General features: G+C 50.2%; 1 protein-coding gene across 2 annotated transcripts in view; it reads right to left on the reverse strand.

Annotated features, from left to right (window-relative positions):
- The window catches only part of TLK2 (tousled like kinase 2), a 32,024-nt gene that overhangs the window by 6,597 nt on the left and 10,207 nt on the right, over nt 1-15,220 (reverse strand). For both annotated transcript variants that reach the window (XM_082071215.1, XM_082071214.1), the window contains exons 4-17: nt 13,870-13,939; nt 12,492-12,535; nt 11,698-11,793; nt 9,843-10,010; nt 9,182-9,277; nt 8,281-8,373; nt 7,676-7,786; nt 6,123-6,259; nt 4,732-4,884; nt 3,473-3,539; nt 1,633-1,730; nt 1,211-1,292; nt 738-829; nt 15-104 (exon numbers count right to left, since the gene is read on the reverse strand). In XM_082071215.1, coding sequence (XP_081927341.1) covers nt 15-104; nt 738-829; nt 1,211-1,292; nt 1,633-1,730; nt 3,473-3,539; nt 4,732-4,884; nt 6,123-6,259; nt 7,676-7,786; nt 8,281-8,373; nt 9,182-9,277; nt 9,843-10,010; nt 11,698-11,793; nt 12,492-12,535; nt 13,870-13,939 — 1,397 coding nt within the window. The remainder of the gene's footprint in view (nt 1-14; nt 105-737; nt 830-1,210; nt 1,293-1,632; nt 1,731-3,472; nt 3,540-4,731; nt 4,885-6,122; nt 6,260-7,675; nt 7,787-8,280; nt 8,374-9,181; nt 9,278-9,842; nt 10,011-11,697; nt 11,794-12,491; nt 12,536-13,869; nt 13,940-15,220) is intronic.

Genomic DNA, 15,220 nt, shown 5'->3' on the forward strand with positions numbered 1-15,220 from the left:
GCGACATAACTTACGAGTCAGTATCCAACGAAAAGTAGTCATATAGCTTAACTATTCGAGGATGATCCAGTTCTTTGTGAATTCTGTACTCCCTACACGCGTGTCTGAAAATAGGAAAGTCTGAGCATTAGTCATACAAGTGATTAATGTTAAGTTCTGCAGATAGTGAACACACAGCACACATCAGCCCCACTCCAATCGATCCCGGAACATTGTTCAGACAGGGTAAGAAAAGGAAAACAACCGAGGAACTGCCCAGAACAGCTCCTGAAAACCACAGAATGAGCGCACCTCAAACGCTGGCGATACTACAGAATAACTGATCTTGATTATCGGTGCTGCTTGCCAAAACAGAATAACCTCATCATAAACTGTTCGGGGATCCAAAATAGCTGAATACAAAAATCAGCAAGTTCTAGAAAAATCCCGTGAAGCTCAGCAGCCCGACCTGCAGGGTTCACACCGGCCCAGTGCGTCCCCGTGACCCGCGGGCAGTTCGGACCCCAGCCCTGTCTCTGTGTCGAGGAGGCCTGGCGGCCACCTGCAGAGCTCACCGAACCCGCGGCACCGCGGAGCGAGCGTCACCAGCACCCAAAGGCCTCCTGCGCCTCCCCCAGGCCACCACGCAGGCGTGGTCCCAACAGTCTGTGAAAGGATTAAGCACTCCAGGAAAACGAAGACCCTGGATAAGCAAAGGAGTTTGGGAACACGGCTGCCTGCTTTACAGCCTCACTTACTTGTGATAGTTTTCTTTCTTCTCATCTCTCCAGTTTTTATTTAACTGGTGTATTTTCACAGCTACGTATCTCTGTTCTGTTAAATCAAATGCCTGCAGAGAGAAGAGCTGAAAGTCAGTAGGAATCACAACTTCGAGTTAATATTGCAAAAGCAGACAAGCTGTAACGAACCGATATCCCCGCCCAGCAAACCGGGACTACGACACACCGAGTGAAGAGCAACCCTGCATTCTGATGGAATTCAGTTTTACTGATGAAAGCGAGCAGCTCTGAAAACAACAGAATACTCTGCGCTTTGATCTGACCTTGCCAAATCTCAGGCCTGCTGCCTAATGCAAGCCAGATGCACCATGCGCTTCGTCCTCCCTCTGTCCACAAGCACACACCCCACTGAGAAAACACGTGTAAAGTTCTGCTTACTGCAGCATTTCACTGCAGACCCAGGCTACACCAGATTGCCACTTCAAATTTACCTTGTATACTTCACTGAAGCCGCCTCTACCCAGGAGATGTAGCAACAAATATCTATCATTTAGCGTTGGATGGTCTTTAAATCTGGTGAGAAAGACGTGATTTAAGAACACTGGTAGACATAATGTACAATAAATTACAGCTTAGAAACAACATTTTTATATTGAGACAGAAAAATACTAAAACTGCGTTAACAACTGCTAGATATAATATTATTTGATCACTGATAAAAACTAAACAATGGTGCGTTGATGCACCTGGAAGCTTTTGTCTCTCATTAACTTCAAGCTGTATCACCGTGCCATCCCCATGGTTAATTGACATATTCAGTTGTAACACCAGCTTAAAAAAGATTACGGGTTTCCCTTGATGAAGGGAATAAAGGGATGTTACACCTTCTTGTCCCCGAATCGCATGTACTCACTGTGAATTATCTTCATTGTGTATCCTTTTCAGTTCCCTGATGTGTAGGTTCCTGACCCTCTCTAGCCGCTCCAGCTCCGCCTGGATCTCCGCTTCCTCCTGCGCCCAAAGCAAAGGAAACGCGTCACTCTAAGGGTGCAGTTCGCACTTCGGCCCGATGGACGGAAACACGAACGGAACTGCACCTGCAAAGAAGCTGGGAGATTAAAGGGGTGGCCACAGTCAACTACGAGTCAAGTGGGAGGTGACAGCAATAAAAACGGGGCGGTTTTGCTGACACCTCCACCCAGACAGGAGCAGACGTATCTTCACACCTTCTCATCTTATCATTTTCTGCCATTGAGAAGTGCTGCTGCTCTGGTCCTGCTCCTCCCGATTAAGCGCCATGTGGCTGCTCTTGCAGGAGCTCAGAGCCTGCGGGGCCGAGGGGCCGCGCTCGGAAGGAACAGGGACGTCGTGATGCCCCATAGCGACGGGCAGCGCTGGGAGAGGACGGAGAACGCGGGAGGACAACGTGCGCTCCTGTCAGCGGTGAGCGCTGGAACCGCTCAGGGCAACCCAGCGCCACGTGGAGCTTTTCAAGTACTTTCTATAGAGCTACAAGTTCTCGTGCCCTCAAACATGACACTAAAATTCACATCGCTGTGGACGGGGTTGCAAACCTCAATTAAAATGTGCACCTTGAGCATTATTATTTAGTATATATGACTCAAGGGACATAGCTGCCCATTAGTCTTGTGACTCTATCCCTCCCCTTCTCAACTTGTTCTATTTTTAGGCGCAAAGAATGAGCCGGTTTCCAAAAGCGGAGAAGGATAAGCACAGCCTCAGACAATGCCGTGATTCCAAAGCATTACTTCATTTTCCGTCAAGGTTTGTTTCCAAGCGCATTCCTGTGTTCCAGGCTGGCACACTGGATGCCAGCACGGACGGACCCGCAATTAATCCACTCAAGCAATGCGGAAGCTTCGAGCAAGCACGGCTTGAGTGTCCTGCCCACATCATCGTATCACAAAGGAGGGTAGTTTTAAAATAAAAGACGGTAGATTTAGACTAGATAGAAGGACGAAATCGTTTCTCCTGAGGGTGGTGAGAGCCTGGCCCAGGTTGGCCAGAGAGGTGGTGGATGAACCATCCCTGAGACATCCCAGGCCAGGCTGGACGGGCTCTGAGCACCCTGAGCTGGTGACGATGTTCCTGTCATGGCAGGGGGGGCACTGGGGGAGCTTTAAGGTCCCTCCAACCCAAACCATCCTGTGATTCTATGATTATCTAAATAAAACTACCCTGCAGGTACAGTTCCTACTGAAGCCCAGTTATTCAAAAACAAATGTGCGTTACAACTACCTAAACAGTACTAGTTTCCAAAATGCCAAGAGATGTTACTGGTAACGCTGGTTACTCGACACTGCAAAGAAATGGGAAAGTGGGTGACAGTTGCGATTTTCGTTGTTCCCTTGGAGTTTTCCTCCCTTGGTCCATTCCTTGTCCCCCCCGTCAGACACGCACAGAGCCCAGCACCAGGCAGGTCACCGCGCCTCATCCACAGAACGTTCTGAGCTGGAACGGACCCACAAGGAGTCCATGCATCAAAACAGTGGAAAACTGCATGAAATCCTGACGATAAGGACACAGAATTCTATTTATTGAAGCAAAGAACATCCTTCCTGAATGCCGCTGCCTTGGAAGAAATGACCACCAAATCCTGGCCATCCCTTTCAAGCAACAAAATCCTCTCAATTATCAAACCAACAGTAGCGACCTCTAAACAGAAATGCTTTTGTTCATGGAACACTGAATCAAAAACCCACCTAAAGGTCTTTTCTGCACTTAGTTCTTACCTTTTTAAGGTGACCTAGTCGGAGTTTGAAGATTTCCTCCTGTTCGTGGTACTCTGCTAACGTTAACCTGCACAGGAGACAGATCAGATGCGTTCAGTTTCAATGCATGCGATAGAGTGCTCTGCAACTTAGTTTTTTGGGCTTGCCTTTTTTTGCAAAACTCACAAGCCAAGCTCCCTTTGAAAGAATCCTGACCATAAGGAACTGCTTATTGCAAATTCAAGATGCACACAAAACACAGGCGGTACCATAAATTCCATACAGAGGTACGTTAACTCCCACCCCTCCACCCTCCTGCAGCGACAGCCCGAGTTTTAACCAGACCCAGCTCATCCACAAGGCCGCCCCACACGTGTCTGTCTTTGGTTGGTGTTGCTGCATGAGGAATAAAAAGACAACTGAATAAACCAGCAACAAGCTTCCACATATCCCTGCGCACAAACGAAATCCAGGGCTAAACACCAACCGCCTGCTCATTATGCACGAGACGTAACGAGCGCCACCAGGCAAGCGCTGCCCGAAACAGCTGCCTGTTCGCAGCAAGCGTTCCGAAACGCAAGGGGGCTCCGAGACAATGCTGCCCTGTGGCACGGAAACACGTTTGAAATCCATCACCGCCAGCGCGGCTGAAGGTTCTAAGGTTGCCCAAACTGCCCTGACAAACTCCAAAAAGCCCCAGCAGATTCATCTCACTGAATGAAAGTATTTTTCTCCTTCCCAAACTAGAATCCGGTTTCAGGAGAGCGCACGTTTAAACTTGCATCACGGACCCTCCTCTCCTTTGTCAGGCACAGCAACAACTGCACACCAAAGCAGAACCACAAAGCAAATAAGGAATTTGGGTGTCCACTTCTTTGTCACCCTGGCTGCTGAGAGCCCTGAATGCCACATTTCACCCGCCTCAACAGAAAGTGCATGGAAATAAAGGCTTCTCAATGGGGACAATTTGTTTTTCCTTAAAAAAAAAAAAAAAAATCAATTCTGAAGTTGTAATGCTTAAGAAAAAGACAAACTCGATGCAACAGAAATGCTGAATAAGGTACCGCATGCAAAAGAAGTGAAGCTCATGCAAAGCCTGGGCTCAGCAATGATCCCTGTTCCACTCCAGAACGGCTCAGAACCGCAGCGCCGCCGCCGCGCGCCCGGCCGGCTCCGCAGTCCGTCTGCGCGGAGCGAAGCCCGGAGCCCAGGGCGCCATCCCATTCCCAGGAGGCGTGTTGCGCAGCTCTGCAAAGCGCCACCAGGGCCACGGAACCTACGTTTCATTTTCCGCTCCGTTGGTCTTGTTCTTGCGCTGCTTCTGCTCGTTGCTGGCCGGCGGGGTCTGTCCCATGGCGGGTGGCTTCCGTTTCGCAAGCATTTTTCGTTGCCTTTCTATTTCTTCCCGCTGGGAGTTTATCCTTTCCTGTTGTCTGGGAGGAAGAGAGTAGGAAACCATGAAGCAGATAACTAACAGTACATACTCATTTGTCTCCAGTGCCTGTTCTTGACCAGAGAATGAATTTCAAATCAGTTGTTCTTGTAAGATTAGTAACACAATATTTTTGCACAGAAAAGGGCAGTGTGCCAAACATTACAACTCAGATTCTTTTCAAGGTATTTTTACATAAAAGCGGATTCTTTTCTGACCCACAGGAACCTTCCCTAAGTGAAAGGTTCTATTCATACAGAGGATATCCAAACCGAGGAGCTGCCGAGCTCCCGGGAGCCCCGCGATCCACGCTCGGTCACCACCGCCGCACGCGCTTTCCCAGCGGGCTCTGCCCAGAATCGCAGCCCTTCCCGTCAGAGCTGCTCCTGAGCCTGGCGCTGCTGAGAAGGGATCTCTGTACCCCAATGGACAGCTAAACTGTCCCTAGCTCTCTGAAACAAAACCAACACCGTTCCCCATTTCACCAAGAAAACAATCCTCCGAGATAAAGAGTTTATCTTAAAACATTTTCCAGTGATAAAAGCACTTTCTTCCATGTCTTACAGCACAAACTAGGGAAGAATTAGAAAGTCCATCTGTACCTCCCTGTCAGACCACAGAGCAGTGATATGATTTTCAAGGATCACACACAGCTCTCTCTAATGCAATTAATTTGCCAAGTCCTGCTTAAAGGTCTAGGCCAGGTGGGAATTTACTGGCTATTTCCATTAACATCCTGCATAAAAGGGTCTCTTGATCTCCATTTCCAGGTTCCTGCAGCCCCTTTGATCACTGTTACAGGAGGCAAACAAAGTTAAATAGTATGGATTTTCTCTTTCAAGCTTCCCTACTTTCTAGTTTGAAAAAAGGAGCTAATTAGCCTTCCTTGACTACTATACACAACTATGCAAACTGATGGGCTCCAGATCCACGTGAGGATTTGGCCGCCCCTGCACCCCCAGCCTGCGCACCAGGTGGGTGCCCCGAGAACACCCAGCGGGGCGCCGGCCGCGTCCCAGCGCGGGCCAAACCAAACAACGCCATCCCGCTGCACGTCTCCGGAGGTTCAAGTGGCAACATTTCTCACGTCAATGCGGAACCGCTCCCCATTGTCAGCAGGGAGGTTTCTATCTGATCCTTTCATGCATCACTCACACCATTCTCACATTTTGACATGCAAGACATCACACAACTGCTGAATTTTCCTGCCTCTGCAGCTCAAGACAACTGTGTCCTCACTTGATGAGGTTCTGGAAGGCATAGCCGTCTGTCCACTGCTCGGTGAAGGACGCCCCGTGCCGCACCGTGGTGAAGTGGCCCAGCCTCAAGCGGTCCTGCATGCTCTTGTCTCTGCAGGCCATCTTCTCCTGTTTCGACTGCAAACAACACAACACCCGTGTTAAAATCTGCGCCATAAATTAGCAGCTAAGAGCTGTGCTGTCTTCTAAATCGCTACCAATTCTTACCACTGTTCATTGTTTCATGCTGCTTATCTGAAAGCCAGCTGAAAGTCATTGATCAAATGACTGCTGGCGCTTCACACTGGTCTGACAGGCATTTGTTTGCCTCCTTTCTGACATTTCAGCCTCACCTTTCCTTCCCCTTTACTACTTGGGCAGCTCACACCCATTTTATCATCAGCTGAAGTCAGTCTAGCAGTAGGATTAAAAGTGTCCCTTTGTATCAGGAGCTGAGCTAGACTCAGATATGGCTCTATCAGGCCGTTATTCACTCAAACCGGAGGTCTGGAGAGAAGAAAATGCGCCTTCAATCGCTGTTAAGACTGAGATACAGTGATCAGCCAGCTCAGTCCCAGACTTGCACAACTCCGAGAAGTGACACAGTCTCAATACGGTCACCAACACGCACAAAAACTGGTGGTGGTGCCCACTGCAGTGTTTCTGGTGAGAGGAAACTCCCAAGGCCGGAGATGGGAGCAGCAAAGCTTCAGTCGGGATTGAAGACGGACCGGCCAAGCTCCCAGCTGAGCTGCAGAGCCACCTGAACGCCAGGTGTACCAACACCCGGCCAGAGCCACCTGAACGCCAGGTGTACCAACACCCGGCCAGAGCCACCTGAACGCCAGGTGTACCAACACCCGGCCAGAGCTACAGACCCACCCAGCCAAGAACAGTCCGCCCTGTGACAAAACCAACCCAACCAGACAGCGCGTACCGGCCAGCACCCTGCTGTTCCACCCACCCAGTGCCCACACACAATAGGTGTAACTGGCCAGCAGGTGAAAGAGCAATTAACCCCCCACATCGTTTAACATCAGGAAATCTGGAAATGTCTCAGCACTGAAGCAGCCTGGACGCTGGTAAACAGCAGCCTGGCACCCTCCCCAGTGTCTTTAACGTGTATTAGGCAAAGCAACTGTCTCCAACTTTGCCATTAGAAAGAAAAGCAGTCTAAGTGGCTTGCCCACGTCACAGAGCGTATCTGGCAATGTCTCTGCACAATGGGATCCTGCCCGTGTATTGCAGGAGCTGGACAACGTCACGCCTCAGGTGTACGGGTTTCCAAACCAAGGAACGCTGGCTGCATTTACAGCTCTATTTCACTTAAGCCAGGGAGATCACTCTGAAACTGGGAAAAGTAACCAAAACAAAACATTCTGAACCATTTCGGTCATAGCGTTACGTTCGTATTTGCAGGGAAATAATTCAAGACAGAATTCCAGTTGCCTTCTATCACCACAGCAATTGGAGCAAGTTTGTGCTGCTCGAAAGCCAGAGGAGTTTCCAAAGACGTGAACTGCGACTGCAGAGCTGTGGAAGTCTCCAGCTCACCTTTTCTATAAGAAGCTTCTTGCTCATCGTTACACATCTGTTCAACCGCTCCTTGTACTTCTCCAGCATCTTCTGCTGTTCATCTATCTGCCGTCTCAAATCGCAGTTGGCCTGGAAGTCAAACAAGAAAAGCCTCTGACTTTCAATGCCCCAGAGCCAATCTGAGCGTCACCCAGGAAGCAGTTTCTCCAGCAGGCTCTGGGCATGGGATTAAAGCAAACAAAGCAGCGGGATCAGAAAACAACGAGGTTCTTCTGTCAAAACATCCCAGCCAAGCTCTTCAGTTTTTAACCCACTCACATCTTAATAACCCTCTAGAACAGGGATGTGCCACCACCCCGGTTTACATATAAGTCTCTTTGTACCTTAACTCCTTAACATAAGCACTAAGAATTTTTTTAATTTTTACTTTTTTAAACATTTATGACCTTGCCACAGTTACCAAGCCTCAAAATAATACAGTTACCTTGCAAGGAAGGGCTGACGGGATTTGCTTGGTTCCACGAGCAGCACACAAGCCCTGCTCCGCAGCCCCGCTGGCACCTGCATGCCAGGTACCTTGAAACAGCGGCTTTTTGAAAAGCTGTCTCGCTCTCTATACTCACTCTTAGTAGATCATCTATCCTCCCCTCCTTCTTCTCCAGGTCAGAGTTCTTGCTGGTTTCTAGTGCAGATATTTTTTCCATTGTGAGGTCAGACTGTAGGGAAAAAAAAAAGTCACTCTAAAGCACATTTAAGAAAAGCAGATGATGTTTCAGACAGTCAGCACACAACGGCACAGCGGGCGCAGCCCCCTCTGCTCCGACAGGCAGGTCTAAGGACAACAGACCCCCTGTATCGCAGCAGCCTGGGGAAGAACGTTCCCAGTAAATCTTGCCATAAAGCCACAAGAAGAATCTCAGCAATTTAAAGGGCAGCAAAGAGGCAGCAGCACAGGCAGGAGAGCTGCTCCTCTTCTTGACTTCGGGCCAGTGAAGCTGCTGAGAAGCGCTGTCAGGAACTCGGCTCGTTCCGCCTCGACAGGGCAGGGTACGGCGTGGTGTGCTCCGCAGAGCGCGGTGTGCTCCGCAGAGCTGCGGCTGGGCCGGGGACACAGCCACGGCCCAGCCGTGAGCAGAGGCGCTCACCACTACCAACCACGCTCCCTTCACCTTCACTTACAGAGAGGAGAACGTTCGGGCACAACAGAACAGGAACAGAGCTACGAGGTGCTTCTCTCCTGAGCACTTTGCACGCAGCTGAAGGGCTGTCCCCAGTATTGACACAGAAAAGCCACAATAACAGACTAGGCAAGCTCCAGTAGCAGCAATGGAAAAGCATCCTTTGCAGGATAAGGAGCAGAGTTCAGAGTGATTCACCCCAATCAGCAGGTGCACACTGAGTTGGGTCTACTGGCTCTTTTCACTGGAAACATTGCGTCTACTACAAGTGGCATCTGGTGTGGAAGACAAGCTGCATCGAGCTTCAGTCTCATATCCAAGAGATGTATCATCTAGTGAGCTATACCTGTGACTGCTTGTGCTGGGTGGAAATCTGTTTTTGGGAAGTGCAGGAATGCTCGGTGTTCCCTGATCCGGTAGAAGATGGGCTGCCCTGCTGGGCCTGCAAAAGAAAGCGAGTGCGTCGTTAAACGCTCCGCAGCACCATCACTAGTGCTCGTGCAGGTACCTTCCTACGGGAGTGCAGCCTGGCCTGGCACCGCACTGCCGTGTCAGGGTTTAAGGTTACCCTAAGAGATTTATTTTATCCAAACAAAGACAGTCAGTTTCTTTCAAGAAGCCTGTCCCAACCCGCTAAGAGACAAAGCTTTTAAAAGCCTAATATAACTCATGTCAGCTGAGATTAAGCGAGGCCAAAACAAACATTTCTCACAGCAAGAATATACTTCATTCTTTTGCTTCTTTGCATGTATCAGATTAGATGCTATTATTCTGACCTACATAAGATTTCGAGCCATTAACTAAAAACACACGTAATTTCAATAAATAAGCAAAGCCTGGGACCTGGAAACCTTCACAAGGAAGATGAACTTACCAGAAGTGGTAGACTCGGGCACCAATAAACCAGGCTGCACCTGAACCACCGGCTTGGAGCAGAAAAGCTTCAAACTCCCCATCCCTTACCCAGAAACACCCCTTGGGATGCAGACCTGCTCCGAGCTGCTCACCGAGACAAACGTAAAGCAGAGGCCGCCTCCCCGCTGCGCCAGCTGCTCGCTCTCCAGCCGCTGCTTCGCCAGCATCACCGACATCAGCGTCGGCAGCGCAGAGTGCTCCTCCTGCGGCTCCTTGGCCGCGCTGCCGTCCACCCCGTACAGCGGCTGCTCCCCTCGCCGCTGCAACGCAGGCAAACACAATACCATCAGCTTTTGCAGGAAAACAAGCAATTCTCGGACTCTGCCCCCACTGCTGTGAGCGGAGCAGCAGCCCAGGAGCGGGCAGGCAGCGCGCCGAGGACCTGAGCGCTCACACAGGGCTCCTCTCCTGCAGCGACCGTCCCAATGGCAGACACCAAAAAGTAAATGAGGTTATCAGTTAAAACCAAAAGGTAACAAATGAGCACACAGCACAGAATTCCTCGTCAGTTAACACACCCCCTCCTGTGCGAATACACGTGCCAGTGGGGCAAAATAGGTTGTAGATCCAAAAATTCTTAGTGCATTTTGATTTTGGTCAATGCTTTCAATATGATACTACTCGATGTTTTTCAGGACTCATTTTAGAACAGCCAATGCCACAACACATTCATTATTCTGGTGAAATAACCCGAGTCAGAACTGTTAAATGCTAGCAACCTAACCATGTCCAGGACCCGGACGTCACGGTAGGCTCATTTCTGTCATTATCTGCAAGACAGGCACTAATGCGTTTCCAAGTTCTTTCCAAGATGCACTGTATCTCTCGAAGGTCAGCTCCCTTCTCCTGCACCACTTTCCCAGGGATGGAGGTGAGGGTGACCGGTCTAGAGCTCCCCGGGTCCTCCTTCCTGCCCTTTTTGAAGCCTGCAGTGCCATTTGCTGTCCTCCAGTCCTCAGGCACCGCTCCCGTTTCCCAAGACTCGGCAAAGATGATGGAGAGCGGTCCAGCAATGGCCTCAGCCAGCTCCCTCAGCACCCGCGGGTGCATCCCATCCGGACCCATGGGTTTATGGTGTCCAGACTGCCCGACTGCTCCCTAACCCAGTCCTCATCAACCAGGCAAACTCCTCCATTTGCAGCAGTCCAGGGATGTGAAGACAAGGAGGAACGTCCTGAAGCCATTACTATTGCTCTACAAGTTCTGATTGCAGAAAGTCTCCACTACGATATAGACTCACAGCTTTAGAGGAGGTTTGTCTCATTCTGAAAGATACCACAGCCACGAATATTGCTTTGTTAGTTGAAATAAATGTCTTCAGGTGCTCTGTGCTAAAATGGCTTAAAAACACCGGTTATTTCTTCACATTCAGATCTCGCAGAATTGCTGTGACAGCAAAATGGAATTATGTAACAAAAAACCAACAACAGATGTGCATGTATACGCATTTCTTTGCAAGCTTTTGCTATTGCTCCTTACAAGTCCCATGCACATAAGAAGTAAAAGACCCTTCCAATGTAATTATGGCGTGCAAGTTCTGCATATAGCCAAGGGGTCTAATCAAGACGAGAGTATCATCGCACTAGTGCTGTACAAACACACAACACACTGCAGGCTCAATGGAGAAATTCAGGAGCTACGACGGAACGGAAGATAATTAAGATGTCAGCTCCACGTTGTATTAAGCACAGTGAACTATCTGTAACCACACAGCCTGCTGAAAATATTGATCTTCCACGCTTTAAGCTCAGATATTCGTATCAGTTACACTGGACTAGTCGCTGTTACAGCGTCCTAAACCTCTGGCTTTGCTGCCAGAACCCAGTCTCAGATGTAAAAGAGAGAGAATACGCCCGATCGCTCACCACGAGCCCCTTCCTTCCCGTTCAGAACCTTCCGTTACCGCTGCCCCCCCGGTGCCGCGGCCCGGCCCCCAGCGCGACTCACCGGCAGGGGGTTGGACAGGGAATGCTGCGGTGACGAGCGGGCGACGGGCGGCACGCTCCGGCCGGGACTGGTGCCTGGGCCGCTTCCCCCAGCAAACTGGCAACGCAACAGAAACGCTACGTTAGCAGATTTAATAGAGACGGAGGAAACGTATTCATCCTAAAAACGAAGCCTTATAGGCTCTAGGGACTTATCTGCATGTTCCTGCACCTAAAAAAACTTTAGGCAGGAAAGAAATGTGTGTTAATAAGCACTCGATTTCTGACTCTGAGTTACTCAGTAAAATAGGGAACAAACGTAAGAGAAAAGCTAGAGCTCTGGATTGTGCAGGCATGGAAAAATTCCAGAAACCAGGCAATAAAAATCCCATTGATTTTCAGAATGCCCATCGTAGTTTTGGGGAGGGGTCTCTGTCTCCTGTGTGGGGCCTTTTCTCACTGCAATCAGCAGGGCTCTGCAGGCGGGTTCTGCCATGCACCGACCTGTACCCAAATGGGTTTGCACAGGCAGATATCCCCATCTGAGATCCCCGTTCCAACAGAAACCACCCCAAACCTGTACTTACGCGGCTGCTCTTTAGAAAAAATGCTTTATCAACTGTTCAAAGAAATGTTCATTTTAAAACCTACTGCCAAAAACCTCCTGTCCTCTACCTGATCAGGTTTGAGCACACTGGGTTAACACCATCAATGACTCCAGTGATGGATTGGGAACAGATGTCACGATACAGACTATCTGCAGGTTTTGCATAATGTGATTCAAGCAGCTTTCTCAGACAATGCAAAGATGCTTACCTCAAAATAATCGCTAATTTTATGTCCTCTAGGAGTGCCTTTTCCTGAAAAGGGAAACAAAGGATGAAGATAAGAGCTGGTATTTTTCAGACCAGAAGTTGTTCTACTCCTGTCTCCTGACACTTTTCCCTGGAGGAGGATGCAACACCTACCACAGCACGAGCTGCTGCACAACAAACGACTGCCCCGGGGTTACAGCTCTGCTGCTGCTGGGAGGGTTTACAGCCGAAAATTCAATTAACTCCCAATTCCAAACATGTCAAATCCAATCAAACACCATTTGCACTTGCTAAAGTACTTAAAAACCACTAAACACCATCGAACGTTGCGTAAGTTCTCCAAAATTTCCTTCAAGATAAGGACAGAGCAAAGGGTATTTTTACTCCTCCACCTTCAGGTAAATTACTGCACATTAGATCTCTCACAAGCATTCCTATAAGAGTTAGACAGATAATTAGTGGTGGCTTAACACCAGCTCATTAAAACTTAGCCCTTTTCTCTTCTTATATTATCAAAGCAGTTCTGGCAACACAATCCTCGTTACTTTCCTGTCGAAGAGCAAAAGAAATCTGCCCCGTGGCCATGTGCTGGCAAACCCGCCCCTGGCCGCGCTGGGTTCTCAGTGCCTGGGACAGCCCTGGCGCTCTATGCCTGGGACAGCCCTGGCGCTCTATGCCGCGGCACAGCCTGCTCTCCACGCCGCGGCACAGCCTGCTCTCCACGCCGCGGCACGGCCTGCTCTCCACTTGCCGCGGCACGGCCTGCTCTCCACTTGCCGCGGCACGGCCTGCTCTCCACTTGCCGCGGCACGGCCTGCTCTCCACTTGCCGCGGCACGGCCTGCTCTCCACTTGCCGCGGCACGGCCTGCTCTCCACTTGCCGCGGCACGGCCTGCTCTCCACGCCGCGGCACGGCCTGCTCTCCACGCCGCGGCACGGCCTGCTCTCCACGCCGCGGCACGGCCTGCTCTCCACGCCGCGGCACGGCCTGCTCTCCACTCGCCGCGCTGAGCTCGGTAAGCAGGCAGGCACACATCTCAAACAGCAAGGGAGACAGCACAGCCTGTGTTTGGAAGCCTGGCTGCTGTATACGTGTGACACGGGACCAAAGTGCCCCTTCTGAGAAGCCGCAGTAAGCCTTTTGGGCAGCCTGTGCCATGAAAATGCAACAGTTTGTGCGAATAAGCTGTAGATGAGTAGTTTCCTGCCAATAAAGATAACAAGACTCCGAGAAAGAGAGTAAAATCATGGAGCAGTCTATAAGGAGCTGCCTGACACAGCCCTAGAGGAGCCGTTGGTTTCCTAGGACACTGACTGTGCAAACGTGCACGAGCTACCAAGCGGTGGCGAGTCCTGCGGCGGGCGGGAGGACCAGTTACCTTGGCTGCTCTCGTACGCTTCCGCTTTCCTTTTCCTGTTCCGCTGGTCATTCTGCTTCTTCTCAGGAGTCTGCCAAACAATACTTCCAAATTAACATTTCTGCAGTTATTCCAACATTTAAAGAAAATACCGAAACATAGTAATCTACTCTATATCCCCAGTGGCCATTTCATTTCTCTGGTGCATTTGTTGCTACTGCTGCTACTTAAAGTAACAACTGCTTTTAAATAGCTACTACCTCCTAATATATGTGCTGCAAAAGGAAGAATTAGGTTAGGAATTAGGTTATGTCTGTAGTTTCAGCTGCAGCAAGCCGTCCCGTGCTGCCCCGTCACCTCGCACGCCTAGCACAACAAGTCCGAACACTTACAAAAACCTGTGTAAACCACTGCATGGTATCACAGCACAAGAGCAGCCATAACAAGAGGCTGGCAAACACACATCCAGATTTGCAATCCAGTGGCTACTCACAGTCTACCAGGACAACTGATTTTGCCTGCAGCGAATGCTGCTTTGCAGATGGCTGCAGGAACCCTCCTGTCTGCGGCTGCACAAGCGCAGCCTCGCGAACGCGGCACACGCAGGACGGCGGCCAGAACGCGGCGTACACGCGGAGCCCTCCTGGACCTCGCTCTTCGTTCAAGTCAAGGAGCATCTGCCACTTCTCTGAGCAACCAGAGGCCTGAGAGGCAGCTCAGCAGCGATATATTCAGGCACAGGTTCAATACAGAGCACAGCTGGGAGCCCTGAAGGCTCCACAAGTGTCAGTGGCGACACGGGAGGGTGGAGGAGACCCTCCATGGTCCCTTCCCCATCTCCAGGGTCACTTGTGTGGCCAAACCTGCTGAAAACTTGAAGAAACGCTGTGCTGGAAGCAGCTCGCTGAGGCTGCTGGAGAGAAACACACCTTGTCATTTCCATCAGCAACATCACTGTTAAAACATCTCTTATCCCAAAGGGATCCAAATCATTTCTGACCTATATGCTTTACCATCACAGTAGACAGCACTGAACCATAGCCTGGGGGCAGGAGGCAAACCACAGCGCGCAAGCACACCCAGGGACGGGAAAGCTGCGGCCAGCTCTGTGGTAAACCCAAGTTTCATGCTCTTTGGAAACCAAAGTCCAAAGTACCCTGTTTAAAGATCTCTGCCAAGAGACTTGCCCACAGTAAGCACAGAGATCAGTCTAACTCCTTTAACAGGGTGAAAAGGATAAAGCTAACACCACCAGCATCTAAACACACGGGACATCTACAGTCCGTGTCGCCAGCTGGGCACTCACCGGCACGCTGTTGTTTGGCCAAAGGATGGAGGGGATGTGGAGACAACAGAGGCCGCCGTGTCTGCA

The sequence above is a fragment of the Streptopelia decaocto genome (assembly GCF_964273445.1).
Source record: "Streptopelia decaocto genome assembly, chromosome: 22".
NCBI classification, from domain to species: domain Eukaryota; kingdom Metazoa; phylum Chordata; class Aves; order Columbiformes; family Columbidae; genus Streptopelia; species Streptopelia decaocto.